General features: G+C 39.8%; 1 protein-coding gene across 1 annotated transcript in view; it reads left to right on the top strand.

Annotated features, from left to right (window-relative positions):
* Positions 1–16,001, top strand: part of sap130a (Sin3A-associated protein a) — a 57,107-nt gene that overhangs the window by 14,446 nt on the left and 26,660 nt on the right. Inside the window, exons 6-14 of the mRNA XM_061888784.1 lie at positions 2,543–2,658; positions 2,727–2,851; positions 5,266–5,401; positions 5,478–5,568; positions 5,643–5,747; positions 12,745–12,886; positions 12,979–13,094; positions 13,191–13,451; positions 14,615–14,768. Coding sequence (XP_061744768.1) covers positions 2,543–2,658; positions 2,727–2,851; positions 5,266–5,401; positions 5,478–5,568; positions 5,643–5,747; positions 12,745–12,886; positions 12,979–13,094; positions 13,191–13,451; positions 14,615–14,768 — 1,246 coding nt within the window. The remainder of the gene's footprint in view (positions 1–2,542; positions 2,659–2,726; positions 2,852–5,265; positions 5,402–5,477; positions 5,569–5,642; positions 5,748–12,744; positions 12,887–12,978; positions 13,095–13,190; positions 13,452–14,614; positions 14,769–16,001) is intronic.

The following is a 16,001-nucleotide window of genomic DNA, read 5'->3' as shown; positions in this document are numbered from 1 at the left end:
TTGTTCAAGCAAATCAGTGTAGCAAACTGAGCAATAAATAACAATTTATTCATGCACTTTCTCTTGTTAGTTCAAGGCTTGAATGTTTGATTCATTCAATATTGTTATTTTATTTTCAAATTTATTATTAGCCTGTGGACAAAGTTTATTTTGATATTTACCTCAGAAGGCTGCAAATAGAAAAGAGGCACTCAATTTTTATTTAAATTTTATTTGACATACCATTTGATATTTTTTAATTATTATTATTATTTAAAACTCGATTTTGTATGTCACTATAAGGTTATATAAGCCTTGCTTGTTCAATATCAGAGGTGGGTGGAGTAGCCAGAAATTGTACTCAAGTAAGAGTACTGTTACTTTAGAGATTTATTACTCAAGTAAAAGTAAGGAGTAGTCACCCAAATATTTACTTGAGTAAAAGTAAAAAGTATGTTGTGAAAAAACTACTCAAGTACTGAGTAACTGATGAGTAACCTGTTTGTTTAATGATTACGGCAACAAATAATGCACAAAAACGTAAGAATAGCAATGAGCAAATTCAGAGCCAGGAATATCTCTTAAGCAACTAAAACCATAATATATATTAAATAATAATACATTAAAATAAAAACAATTAAGGCAAATTGAGCCGCAATAACTTAACAGCACCATAGGCTCAGTAGGCATTCATCGATTGATTGAAACTTGTATTAGTAGATTGCAGTACAGTACATATTCCGTACAATTGACCACTAAATGGTAACCCCAATAAATTTTTCAACGTTAATCAATTACTTAATAAATGACCAAGTCGAAGTGATCTACCTCATATATACATACACACACATAACATTTATACACACACATATCATACATACACACACATCATTTATACACACACATATACATACGCACACGTATCATATGTATATATATATATATACACGGTATATAATTTATAGTTATTTATTTGGCCGGTTTTGTTGACATGTTAAAGGTGTTTTAATGAATATACATGTATGTTTAACATATAGATTCCTATCTTTCATGAAGACAAGAATATAAATTGGTGTATTACCTGATTCTGATGACTTGCATTGATTGGAATCAGACAGTATAGTGCTGATAACGTCCACGTTTTCAAATGGAGGAGAAAAAAAGTTCCTCTTTTCTGTCTAATACCACATGAAAGTCGTTAGTTTTGGCATTTTATTTGTCCAGCTTCCATATTTGTTTTTATACTTTTTACAAGAAATACATTGGCGGCAAACTCCATAGCTTGCTAGCTTGTTTGCGCTGGCTTTCGGAGACTCTTATTTTGTTAGCGCAGGCGCGATGGAGCGGCGCTTTTATTGTGAAGACAGGAACTGTGTGATCAGTCTTTGGGTTTTTGACGGGAAGTACGGTTGAAATAAAAAGTGTCTTTTTTCCTTTACACTTTTGATTGATTGAAACTTTTATTAGTATATTGAACAGTACAGTACATATTCCGCACAATTGACCCCTAAATGGTAACACTCCAATAAGTTTTTCAACGTTTTTAGGTCGGATTAGACGTGTGACGGTCATGTGACCGCCTGGTTTTGTTTGATTGGTCCAACGTCACCAGTGACTGCATTTGATTGGTGAACAGCAGGCATGCGTAGATCATTCCTTGAATGCGTGTCTGACAAAATCAAAACAAACAAAGCGTGCATTAACAGATCGGTAAAAAAAAGTAGCGAGTAACGAGCTGATTGTAGATAAATGGAGCGGAGTAAAAGTAGTGTTTCTTCTCTATAAATTTACTCAAGTAAAAGTAAAAGTATGTTGCATAAAAACTACTCTTAGAAGTACAATTTATCCCAAAAGTTACTCAAGTAGATGTAACGGAGTAAATGTAGCGCGTTACTACCCACCTCTGTTCAATATTCAATGCAAAACTTGTTTGGGTCCCTATTATAAGGTTCATTTGTTCAACCCTTTGCCCGCGGCTTTGTTCAGTTTAAAATTTTGGCCCACTCTGTATTTGACTTTTACACCCCTGGTCTAGAACAACTTCATATATATAAGTCAATTATAACTTTGGTTTATTTTTTTTGGTCTGTTTTATGCCCTTTTTGTCATGGAAAACTTAGTTTGTTATGGCAAACACAAAATATGCATTATCCCCCCAAAGTGCAATATTTGATGTGAAGTAATTGGAGCCTTCAACAGGTCAATAATTCATAACAACATTGATTTTGATTCATTATTATTTTTTTGAGCAGTGACTGTTTTAAAGAAAAAAAACTGCGTAGTTTTGTGTTGAGTCAAATTTTTAATCACATTTGAGTTGTATGCTTTTTTATTCCACTTTTGTTGTTGTGTAATAGTCATTTTAGAATGTGCCATGGGCTGTTAAAAAACTGTGCCACGGGCCGCACTTTGGACACCTGTGATTTAAAGCATTAGTAAATCCTCTGGTAAACGTTAAAAGTATTATTGTTAGTGTGCTGCATTATTATAAAACACATATTCAATTTAAATCTGGTTTTAAATCAGATGATTTGATCAAATGAGCACTTTTTCCCCCCTGGAGGCGCGGCCGCAGCAGCTGTCATGTCGAGCTCCAAGACCGTCCTCCGACCAGCCACCGGAGCGAGCGCAGGCCCAGGCCAGCCCACCGTGCAGCACATCATCCACCAGACCATTCAGGTGCGAAGATAAAGAGGCTGCTCATCATTTTTAGGAGCCGCGTGGTCAAAGTGTCTCTCTGTCCGCAGTCCCGTCCTCCCGTGACCACGTCCACCGCCGTGCTTCCCACCGTCGTGGCCCCGATCTCAGCTACCAGGACCCAGTCTCCGGTCATCAGTACGACCGCTACGCACTCAGCAGAGGTGGCTCATGGGTAAGTGGCTGTCATATAACAAGCTTTTTAAGTCTATTATATTAGAGCTGTAAAACACATTTTTTAGAATAATCACACTTTTGAGAATTTGCATCGTGTTTTACATTTTGTTTTATGTTTTTGTGTTTTAAATTGTTTGGACTCAACGCCGCGCATTCACCCACAAACTCATCCGATTGCTCGGCGCTCTCTCGAGCAGTGTTTTTCAACCTTTTTTGAGCCTCATTGATACTTTTATTAGTAGATTGCACAGTACAGTACATATTCCGTACAATTGACCACTAAATGGTAACACCCGAATTAGTTTTTCAACTTGTTTAAGTCGGGGTCCACGTTAATCAATTCATGGTAGCCAACGCACATTTCTTTCATTGACAAAATCCTGAGGCATACCAAAAGCAGAAATCGTTAAAAAACAAAACTCAGTAGCCGGTATTGACAATAAAAAGTAGTTGTCGCAATTGTTGGATATGACTTTAAAGCATAACCAAGCATGCATCACTATAGCTCTGGTCTCAAAGTAGGTGTACTGTCACGTCACACCCTGACTTATTAGGCGTTTTTTGCTGTTTTCCTGTGTGTAGTGTTCGAGTCTTTTTCTTGCGCTCCTATTTTGGTGTTCTTTCTTGTTTTGTTGGTATTTTCCTGTAGCAGTTTCATGTCTTCCTTGAGCGCTATTCTCCACGCCTGCTTTGTTTTCGCAATCCAAACTATTTAAGTTGTGCGTACGCTTTCATTTTTGTGGGAACATTGTCGATTGTCATGTCATGTGCGGATGTACTTTGTGGACTCCGTCTCCGTCTTTGCTGTCGTCCAGCATTTTGTGTTTTGTTGATTTCGCAGCCAGTTCAATTTTAGTTTCGTTTTGCATAGCCATGCCTAAGCTTCTATGCCTTTTCATAGCGGCACTTGCCTTTTGTTTATTTTTGGTTGAAGTAGGGCTGGGCGATATGGCCTTTTATTAATATTTGGATATTTTTAGGCCATATCACGGTACACGATATATATCTCCATATTTTGCCTTAGCCTTGAATTAACACTTGATACATATAATCACAGCAGTATGATGATTTTATGTGACTACATTAAAACATTCTTCTTCATACTACATTAATATACGCTCATTTTTGTAGCAACGCTTTTGCCGCATAAATGTTGAACATATTTCCGTTTGAAGCCAAACCACAGCCGGACGATGGATCCCGTGCTGTTTTTCTTGGGTTTTAATTCTTCCTTCATTTGTTACCAGATGCACACATTCTCTCTCGTATTACCACCCGCACCTCACCATGTCGCTACCTCTCTGTTCCGCGGGAGCGTGTGACGTTGCATATGTGACGTATGTAAGAAGGTGCGCTTGGTTTATGTCTCTGTGACAAGAAAAAGTGGAAAACGCATGCAGTCTAATGTCCGCAGCTAAAAGCAACTGCGTCAGAATGTATACTCCAATATCACGATATAGTCATTTTCAATATCGCACAGAGACAAAGCCGCAATATATCGAGTACCGTATATCGCCCAGCCGTATGTCAGTTCCATTTTTCTGTTTGGAAAACTTGCTTTACAATCAGTTCAGGTTTTTTTTTTCCTTGAGGGGGAAAAAGGAAGCAAAAAAACTGTCCTAGCAGCACGCCACTTCTTACGAAGAAATCTGACTGTCAGAGTCAAGCTCGTACAAAAAAAAAAAAAACTGACCATTCAGTTATTTGATCTGTTGAGTGGATACTTTACAAAAGAAGCAGGGTTCTTTGTCACAAGCGCATTCAGTCGGCTGCCAACCACGCCCGGAGCCGCAGATTACCTGCCCTGATTTGTTCTTTGGCGCGGAGTGACGGCAGCCAACCTCTTGGGTGTTTTAAGTCAGGTGACACGTCATCGTTACGTGTTATTTATGTGTGACGGTGGCAGAGGGGTTAGTGCGTCTGCCTCACAATACGAAGGTCCTGCAGTCCTGGGTTCAATTGGGATCTTTCTTTGTGGAGTTTGCATGTTCTCCCCGTGAATGCGTGGTTTCCCTCCAAATACTCCGGCTTCCTCCCACTTCCGAAGACATGCACCTGGGGATAGGTTGATTGCCAACACTAAATTGGCCCTAGTGTGTGAATGTGAGTGTGGATGTTGTCTGTCTGCGTTGGCCCTGCGATGAGGTGGCGACTTGTCCAGGGTGTACTCCGCCTCCCGCCCGATTGTAGCTGAGATAGGCGCCAGCGCCACCCGCAACCCCAAAAGGGAATAAGCGGTAGGAAATGGATGGATGGATGGCTTGTCACCAGTTTGTGTTCCTGCAATACAGCAATATTTCCACTGCATTTGTTTGTTCCTTTCATCCCCTGTTTTTTTTTTTTGTGTGTAGCAAACTTGTTGGAATGAAATCTTGTTGTACAACCAAGTAAAACTCCTCTCAATCCCTTCAGGCGCCCAGGACTGACCATCCACCCGCCTCCAGCCACCGTCAGCATCCATAGGCCTCAGACGCCCCGTGACACCACCCGCATCACGCTGCCAGCCATCGGGACTCCAAAACCCCAGCCCCCGCACACCCTAACACAGGTCCCTGCCTCTTTAGGACCGCTGAAATCAAAACATTTATGACCGGGCTTAACACTGAAATGGTTTCTTCTCACAGAAGCCCATCTTCAGTACTGTGACGCCAGTAGCTGCAGCCACGGTGGCACCCATTGTTGCCACAAACACTGTGCCATCAACCACCACGATAGGTGCTAACTTGAGTACTTTCAGGTCTAAGAAGGGCGACCTATGCATATTAACAGATGCGCCCTGTGATGTTCAGGTACCGTGGCGCACAGCCAAATGAGCAGCAACACTATTGTCACCATGACCATGGCCTCCCACTCGTCTCACGCCACCGCCGTCACCAACTCCACCATCCCTGTTGGTAAGTTGTTTATGACTGATTTTTGGCACCACACCAACCGAGTTTAACCAGAGAGCAGACTCAGCCAAACTACCTCTAGGTAATGTTGCAATTTCCAATGCCAACAAAGTAATTCACTCCAAAAAAAAACGCTCTAACGTAAGTAAAATAAGGCCCCACTTTTCCGAAAATGCGCCAGCTCGATGCTAATATACATTGGCTTTGTTGTTGACATACTTCTTTTTAGTATTTGCGATTTTACATGGCCAACACCTCCAAGTTTGTTACATAAAACTACAACTAAGATGCGCGATACAATCAAACAGCTAGAGCGTAATAGGTGCAATACTTGGAGCAGGGGTGTCCAGAGTGCGGCCCGCCGACATCTTCAAATCGGCCCGCGCGACGTCATGAGTTTAATAAGAAATCTTGCCCGCAGGAAGATCGCATTAATTTAAAATGTATAACATTTTAAATGCTGAGATTTTGACTCAAACACGTGGACAACATTAGTTTTTCCTGGTCAGTGACTTTTTATGTTTGGAATGTGCAGCATCAATTTATGCAAATGACCTTGCCTAGACATGGTGCAAAAAAAAAATAATTCACCCAATACAAAATGTAAACAGACAAGGTCACTGAACTTTGTGGATATTATAAAAAAAAAGTCCAATGACCATAAAAAAAATAAATAAAATTACACCCATCCATTACAAAGCGTGATGAGAAAATGACCAGTACTTTTTAGAGGCGGTATAGTACCGAATATGATTCATTCGTATCGCGGTACTATATTAATACCGGTATACCGTAAAACCCATATATATTAATATATATTAGGGGTGTGGGGAAAAATCGATTCGAATACAAATTGAATCGTTTACGTTGTGCGATTCTCATTTTTTTAAAATCGATTTTTTATTTTTATTTTAAATTTTTTATTTTTTATTTTTTTTATCAATCCAACAAACACTACACATCAACACCATAACAATGCCATCCAATTCCAAAACCAAACCTGAGCCAGCAACACTCAGAACTGCAATAAACAGAGCAATTGAGAGGAGACACAAACACCACACAGAACAAACCAAAAGTAGTGAAACAAAAATGAATATTATCAAAATCTGTATCAATATTAGTTATAATTTCAGCATAGCAGTGATTAAAAATCCCTCACTGACATTATCATTAGACATTTATAAAAATAATAAAAAAGAACAATAGTGTCACAGTGGCTTACACTTGCATGGCATCTCATAAGCTTGACAACACACTGTGTTCAATGTTTTCACAAAGATAAAATAAGTCATATTTTTGGTTTGTTTAATAGTTAAAACAAATTTACATTATTGCAATCAGTTGATAAAACATTGTCTTTTACAATTATAAAAGCTTTTTTTTTTTTTTTAATCTACTACTCTGCTAGCATGTCAGCAGAGTGGGGTAGATCCTGCTGAAATCCTATGTATTGAATGAATACAGAATCGTTTTGAATCGGAAAAATATCGTTTTTGAATTAAGAATCGAAAAAATCGATATATTATCGAATCATGACCCCAAGAATTGATATTGAATCGAATCGTGGGACACCCAAAGATTTACAGCCCTAATATATATATATATATATATATATATATATATATATATATATATATATATATATATATATATATATATATATATATATATATATATATATATATATATATATATATATATATATATATATATATATACACTTTACATGCAGTCGACTTTCGGCCCTCAACGACATTTTTTTAGCCCAATGCGGCCCCGAAGTCAAAATGTTTGGACACCCCTGACTTAGAGTATCAACACCTTTTAGGGAGCAACAAAAGACTAGATTCAACAAAGACTGAACTGACTAGCCAACACACTACACTACTGCCATCTAACTTCTTGGACTTGCAACTGTAATTAAGACTCAGAAGTGTGATAATGAAAGAAGATATAACAACTGGACAGCAGTTCTCCTAATCAGATCATTTTTAAATGTTGCAATAAAAAATTATATTTTATAATCAAAAACTATTACCGTATATTCCTGACTCTAGAATGTATGCACCCACTAAATAAAATTATAATAAAATGTTTTTGTCAGGTTCAAACACGGATGACATCTATTAAACAGACTAGAAGTATGGAATTAAACAGACAGAATTCAATTTAGTTCATTGAGGAGAAACATCTGGGCTGTACTCTTTGTACAGTCTTCCACCACGCTCTGACGAAAGGTCGCACGCACGCCTCCTCTTTTATTTGGACTTTCCCTGATTACATGGCAAGAGCTGTTTCTTAAGGAAGGGGGGTCGTAAACAGCCGTCGCCTTTGGTTACAAAACAGTACAAAGAAAAGGTGCCTGGAGGGGGGTCAGGTCCTGCTTCCTCTCTGCTTTGTAGCTCTCTGGTCAAGACAAAATGTTCCTGTGGATTACAATAGATTAAAGAAATCGACACTCTCATGTCGCTTCCCATCCTACACAGTGGAGTGTTACAAGCCTTTTGATTGGTAAGATCAAAGACAGCTTTTGTCTGCTCGCCGGGAACTCATGGCAACACAAATTTTTGTGATAACTTAGAAACAATAATTCTGACAGTTTTCATATATTAGCTGCCACAGATATACAGTACAGGCCAAAAGTTTGTACACACCTTCTCATTCAATGAGTTTTCTTTATTTTCATGACTATTTACATTTTAGATAGTCACATCAAAACTATGAACACATGTGGAGTTACGTACTTATCAAAAAAAGGTGAAATAACAAAAAACATGCTTTTTGTATTCTAGTTTCTTCAAAATAGCCATCCTTTTGCTCTGGTTACTACTTTGCACACTCTTGGCATTCTCTCCATGAGCTTCAAGAGGTAGTCGTCTGAAAGGGTTTTCCCTTCACAGGTGTAATAGTTTTGATGCCTTCAGTGACAATCTACAGTGTAAAATAGTCATGAAAATAAAGAAAACACGTTGAAATGAGAAGGTGTGTCCAAACTTGGCCTGTACTGTGTATGTTGTGAAATTAGTTATTTGCATAAAAAGATTCTGTAAATGTTCATTTGTGTCGGTAACACGGCAGTAAAACGGCTGATCTAACAAAACGGAGCGGTATAGCTCGGTTGGTAGAGCGGCCGTGCCGGCAACTTGAGGGTTGCAGGTTCGATCCCCGCTTTTGGCATCCTAGTCACTGCCGTTGTGTCCTTGGGCAAGACACTTTACCCACCTGCTCCCAGTGCCACCCACACTGCTTTGTAAATGTAAAAATTAGATATTTGGTTTCACTATGTAAAGCGCTATATAAATATAATTCACTTCACAAAACAGAAGTCATCGTCATGGATCCACTAGCTCTCCAATCATCTAAACCAGGGGTCTCAGACACGCGGCCCGGCCCGCGAGACGTTATTTTGCGGCCCCCACCTTAATATGAAAGTATAATATAAGCACGGCCTGTGAGTTTTATATGAATGACACTTGACAGCAATGTGTTATTTGGGTCCAGAATGGCTATTTCAACGTTCTGGGTTGCCTACCCCTGCGTTAGTGGAAAAGCGGCAAATGAGTGAAAGTGACAGATGTTGCCATGGAGACGAGGGTTTTCTTATGTGCCTTGCTGCAGTCACACCCCGACACCTGTCCGTCAGTAACAACAGTCCCTGATAACCTGGACCAATTCAAACCGTTATTGGGTTTTTTTATTATTTAATTTGCATTGCCTCACATTTCTTGATTCTCATTTTGTTCATTTATATTTAGATTTTATTTTGTGTTGAAAATAAAAAAATTTAAAAATATTTTTTTTAAGAAATCTTTTCTTGCGGCCTAGCCTCACCCAGGCTCTGCATCCAGTGGCCCCCAGGCAAATTGAGTTTCAGACCCCGGAATTCTAAACAGACTCAATAACTCCACAGTGACGTCTTAGTTAATATACTGAGGAATTTGTGAAACTTGACCAATATATACTAAATGCCATTATAAGTTAATACTAATAAGACAGATACTTGTACACGTTTGTGTTAGTTCATGCTAACGGCACTCGCGATCTTTACATGACGTTAGCACGTACAAATATGCCTGAAAACATATGGTTTAGTGTGTAAGAATTGTTTTAGTTATATGGTTAAGCTTACAAATGTTGCTTTGGAGCGATGACTGAAGAATCCATATGGGTAGGAACGCTATGGACTGCTAGAACAGTGGTTCTCAACCTTTTTTCAGTGATGTACCCCCAGTGAATTTTTTTAATTCAAGTACCCCCTAATCAGAGGAAAGCATTTTTGGTTGGAAAAAAAGAGATAACGAAATAAAATCCAGCACTATGTCATCAGTATCTGATTTATTACATTGTATAACAGTGCAAAATATTGCTCATTTGTAGTGGTCTTTCTTAAACTATTTGGAAAAAAGATATAAAAATATCTAAAAACTTGTTGAAAAGTTAAGGAGTGATTTAATTACAAATAAAGATTTCTACACAGAAGTAATCAGCAACTCAAAGTGCCCTTTTTGGGGATTGTAGTAGAGATCCATGTGGATTCAAGAACTTAATTCTAAACATTTCTTCACAAAAAATAAATCTTTAACATCAATATTTATGGAACATGTCCACAAAGATCTATCTGTCAACACTGAATATTGCATTGTTGCATTTCTTTTCGCAGTTTATGAACTTACATTCATATTTTCTTGAAGTATTATTCAATAAACATATTTATAAAGGATTTCTGAGTTGTTGCTATTTTTAGAATATTTATAAAAAATCTCACGTACCCCTTGGCATACCTTCAAGTACCCCCAGGGGTACACATACCCCCATTTGAGAACCACTGGTTTAGTGTGTAAGAATTGTTTGTTAAGCTTACAAACCTTGATTTGGAGCGATGGTTGAAGAACTGCTAGGACTGCTAGAAGACGGAATGGCACTTGTACTTCCGGTTCAACGCTTTAAACAGCAGGAAACACTGTAGGCTTTTACACAGCAGCACCTGCAGTGAGCAAACTTGTAGAAAAGATGACGCCTTAGCATATGGGTGTCAAACTCTGGCCCGCGGGCCAAATTTGGCCCGCCGTGTAATTTAATTTGGCCCTTGATTCAATATCAATTTAGCATTAGAGCTGGCCCGCCGGTGTTATACAGCGTTGGCGCCGCAGTAACACCGCATTCACGGCTAATACTCATACTTGCCAACCCATTTAATTTTCCCGGTAGACTCCAGAAGTTCAGTGCCCCTCCCGAAAATCTTCCGGGGCAACCATTCTCCCGAATTTCTACCGATTTCCACCTGGACAACTATATTGGGGGCGTGCATTTAAGGCACGACCTTTTGCGTTCTCTACAACCTGTCGTCACATCCGCTTTTCCTCCATACTAAAAGCGTGTCACATAATATTTGTGACTTTTACACACACACAAAGTGAATGCAAGGCATACTTGGTCAACAGCCATACAGGTCACACTGAGGGTGGCCGTATAAACAACTTTAGCACTCTTACAAATATGCGTCACACTGTGAACCCACACCAAACAAGAATGACAAACACATTTCGGGTAACCATCCGCACCGTAACACAACAGAACAAATACTCAGAACCCCTTGCAGCATTAACTCTTCCGGGAAACTTCCAGCAAACTGATCAATAATTAACGTTTTATTCATGCGTTTTCTCTTGCTACTTCAAGGCTTGAATGTTTGGTTCATTCATTATTGTTATTTTATTTTCAAATGTATTATTAGCCTGTGGAAAAAAATTGATATTTACCTTAGAAGATTACAAATAGAAAAAAAGGCATAACATTTTTATTTGAATTTTATTTGATACGCCATTGATATTTTTTAAATTATTATTGTTATTATTTGAAACTGGATTTTGCATGTCACTAAAGTTATGTAAGCCTTGCCTGTTCAATATTTAATATGGATGCACCGAAATTAAAATTTGTGGCCGAAGCCGAATAAATTTTAAACGCTTAGCCGAATACCGAATAATGAATGCAGTTTTTCACAATTTTTTTAATATTGCATAAATAGCCTAGAATAAATATTTAGACATGTTTTTCAAATAAAGTCATTTTTTTATTGAATATTGACATTTTTTTAATATTCCAGTAGCCTTTGCTTTTCAAAAAAAGCACAAAGTTTTTCATTTATATTAGGCCTTCAAACAAAACATGCATTCCAAAACAAGATAAAGTGCATTAAAGTGGGTAAACCCACAACAAATGAATTATTGTCCTTTCGGCAAAAGTCTGCTTAGCCACAGTAGATATGCCAATAATGTAAACAGAAGGCTCAAGTAAATCTCAATTGTGTGCTTGTAACCTCTTACACTTATACAGGTAGCCTACACAACAGGCTAATAATGTAAACAGAGGCCCCACTAAATCTCAATAAGTGTGTGGTTGTAACCTCATACACTTATACAGGTACACAACATATCCCAACGTCACTGCACGTTGGTTGATTGCGTCACCGCGTCAAAAAATTGCGTCACACGCCACTATTCGGCCTTGTTTTTAACTCATTCCACCGAAGGCCGAATGTGGCTTTTTTTACCATATTCGGCCAAATATATTCGGTTACCGATTAATCGGTGCATCCCTAATATTTAATGCAAAACTCGTTTGAGTCCCTATTAAAAGGTTAATTTGTTCAACCTTGGCCCGCGGCTTTGTTCCGTTTAAAATTTTGGCCCTCTCTGTATTTGAGTTTGACACCCCTGCCTTAGCACAAACAATACAACAGTTTAGTGTCTTTAACGAAATTATTGGCTGTCAGCGAGGAGAAATCCAAACATAAGCCGCAGGGTTCAAAGTGTAGATAAAAAGTAGCGGCACATGGTCTGGAGTTAACGGTGATATTTATGAACACACACACAAAAGTACTGTAAAGTGGTTCCATTGAGTACCGGTATCGATACCCAGGTAGCAGGAATTGCTACCAGACGGGTTGAAATGTTGACGGTACCCATCAGCTCACCTTCCTCCATGTCTCCTGCAGCCAAAGTGGTGCCTCAGCCCATCGCTCACTCATCGTCCCGCGTGCAGCCCGACTACCCCGCAGAGAGAGCCAACCTCATCCCCATCCAAAGCCACCGGTCGTCTCCCAACCCCGTCACCATGGAACCCAGAAGCGACAACAGGTGAAAGCCAAGCACGAATCGATGAATTCCACCCGAATTTGACCTGATCTGAAGAGCATGGATCCTGAACTGCTGGCACCTCATTTTTGTAGGCCTTCTGTACCAGTTCAGTTTCAATATTTCCTTCCGACGTACTCCTCGTCATATCCCCTGACCCACACGTACACCCCCATCAGCAGCTCTGTGTCCACCATCCGCCAGTATCCAGGTAGGAACCTCCATGTTATTTTTAGCCACCGTCGCCGTGTAACCACACTTAAACTGAGCCGTGTGTGTGTGTGTGTGTGTGCGTGCCGCCTGATAGTTACTCCCCAAGCACCCAGCTCAGCACTGCCCGCCCAAGCCGGAGTGGGCGTCGCCACCACTGTCCATCTGAACCACATGCAGCTGATGGCGCAAATCAGCACCCAAGGCATCCAGCCGGCACCCATCGCCGCGCAGGGCATCCAGCCGGCGCCCATAGGCGTGCAGGGTCTGCACACGACCGCGTCCATCGGCACGCAGGGAATCCAGCAGGCCCCCAACGCAACTCAGCACCAGCAACCGCCGTCCGACGCAAAAGCCGGTAACTTTTAAAACGCTTCTGACCTCTCAACAGACCCCTTAAAGGCCTACTGAAAGCCACTACTACCGACCACGCAGTCTGATAGTTTATATATCAATGATGAAATATTAACATTGCAACACATGCCAATACGGTTTAGTTTACTAAATTGCAATTTTAAATTTCGCGCAGAAGTATCCTGCTGAAACGTCGCGTTATGATGACGCATTTTAGAAGACATTTTGTTCCAGCACCGTTCCCAGCTATAAGTTGTCTGCTTTCATCGCATAATTCCACAGTATTCTGGACATCTGTGTTGCTGAATCTTTTGCAATTCGTTCAATGAATAATGGAGACGTCAAAGAAGAAAGCTGTAGGTGGGAAGCGGTGTATTGCGGCTGCCTTTAGCAACACAAACACAGCCGGTGTTTCATTGTTTACATTCCCGAAAGATGATGGTGAAGCTTTACTATGGAACAGAGCGGTCAAGCGAACACGGTTGGATTGGACCACACACACAAAGTACAGTGGATTATGCAGCGATCATTTCGAAAGATCATGTTTCGAAGAGGGTCCCTTACGAAGGGCGGAGATGGGCATCGCCACCACCCGTCGACTGGTGCTGAAGAAAGGTGCGGAGCCGACCTTCAGGTTGCACAGCTACGACCATATAATCTCACTAAAACACTAGTAACACAATAAGCAGATAAGGGATTTTCCAGAATTATCCTAGTAAATTTGTCCAATAACATATGCATCGCTGCCACTGTAGTCTTTTTTTTTTTTTTTTTCTTCTCTAGTCCTTCACTCTCACTTTCCTCATCCACGAATCTTTCATCCTCGCTCAAATTAATGGGGAAATCGTCACTGTCTCGGTCCAAATCGCTCTCGCTGCTGGTGGCCATGATTGTAAACAATGTTCAGATGTGAGGAGCTCCACAACCCGTGACATCGCGCGCATATCGTCTGCTACTTCCGGTACAGGCAAGGCTTTTTTATCAGCTCCAAAAGTTGCGAACTTTATCGTCGATGTTCTCTACTAAATCCTTTCAGCAAAAATATGGCAATATCGCGAAATGATCAAGTATGACACAGAATGGACCTGCTATCCCCGTTTAAATAAGAAAATCTCATTTCAGTAGGCCTTTAACTGTGTCTTAAGGCCTGTTCTAATCCCCTTACAGGAGTCGTTTTGGCAGATGGCTTTGTGGCAAACCCTATAAGCAGCACCAGTCAGCCGGTTGGCACCATAGTGCAGGCGCATGGCCAGGGAGGGGCGCCCACCTTGGTGTCCTCGCCGAGGCCCAGCATCCTCCGCAAGAAGCCCACAACTGAAAGGTGAGTGTTTGTGCGGCTTAGTACTTTTGTGTTCAAAGTTAGGAAGTTTGGATCAGTGGCTACAAGGAGCACATATTGCAGTGCACACCTTTTCAAAGCGGCGTTTGAAACCTTGGCATCGCACAGGAGGACCCACCCCACTAGTTAAAACAGGGGTGTCCAAACTTTTTCCACTGAGGGCCGCACACGGAAAATTAAACCATGCGGGGGCCATTTTTATATTTTCATTTTCAAACCATAACAAAATATATGGATTTTTTAATTTTAATTTTATTTATTTTTTACTTTTAAGGATCCCGGGGACCATAAAGGGTCTCAGTCATTAAAATGTTAAAAACAAGTCAAATTATTAATTTTTTTTTTTTTAACGTTTACACTAAATCTCTACTATATCAACTTCAGGTTGATATAAAGTTTAAAAAATGCCTTTTTTGTAGGGATGCACCGAAATGAAAATTTGTAGCCGAAGCCGAATAAAATTTAAACGCTTGGCTGAATACCGAATAATGAATGCAGTTTTTTACAATTTTTTTATATTGCACAAATAGCCTAGAATAAATATTTAGACATGTTTTTCAAATAAAGTAATTTTTTATTGAATATTGAATTTTTTTTAATAATCCAGTAGCCTTTGCTTTTCAAAAAAAGCACAAAGTTTTTCATTTATATTAGGCCTTCAAACAAAACATGCATTCCAAAAAAAAACAAAGTGCATTAAAGTGGATAAACCCACAACAAATGAATTGTCCTTTTGGCAAAAGTCTGCTTAAACAGAAGGCTCAAGTAAATCTCAATAAGTGTGTGCTTGTAACCTCATACACTTATACAGGTAGCCTACACAACAGGCTGATAATGTAAACAGAGGCCCCACTAAATCTCAATTAAGTGTGTGCTTGTAACCTCATACACTTATACAGGTACACAACATATCCCAACGTCACCGCGTCACTGCACGTTGGTTGATTGCGTCACCGCGTCAAAAAATTGCGTCACACGCCACTCTTCGGCCTTGTTTTGATTGCACAGTTCAGCACATATTTTGTACATTTGACCACTAAAAGGTAACACCCGAATAAGTTTTTCAACTTAAGTCGGGGTCCACGTTAATCAATTCATGGTAAAAGAGCCTGTAGTGTAATGCCAGCAGCTAAAAGCAACTGTGTGAGAAGTTATACTCCAATATCACCATATAGTTATTTTCTATATCTCACAGAGACAAACCCGCGATATATC

The sequence above is a fragment of the Nerophis ophidion genome, linkage group LG26 (genome assembly GCF_033978795.1).
Source record: "Nerophis ophidion isolate RoL-2023_Sa linkage group LG26, RoL_Noph_v1.0, whole genome shotgun sequence".
Classification (NCBI taxonomy): domain Eukaryota; kingdom Metazoa; phylum Chordata; class Actinopteri; order Syngnathiformes; family Syngnathidae; genus Nerophis; species Nerophis ophidion.
Note: the sequence above shows the minus strand (reverse complement) of the source record. Positions and strands in the feature narration are given on the sequence as shown.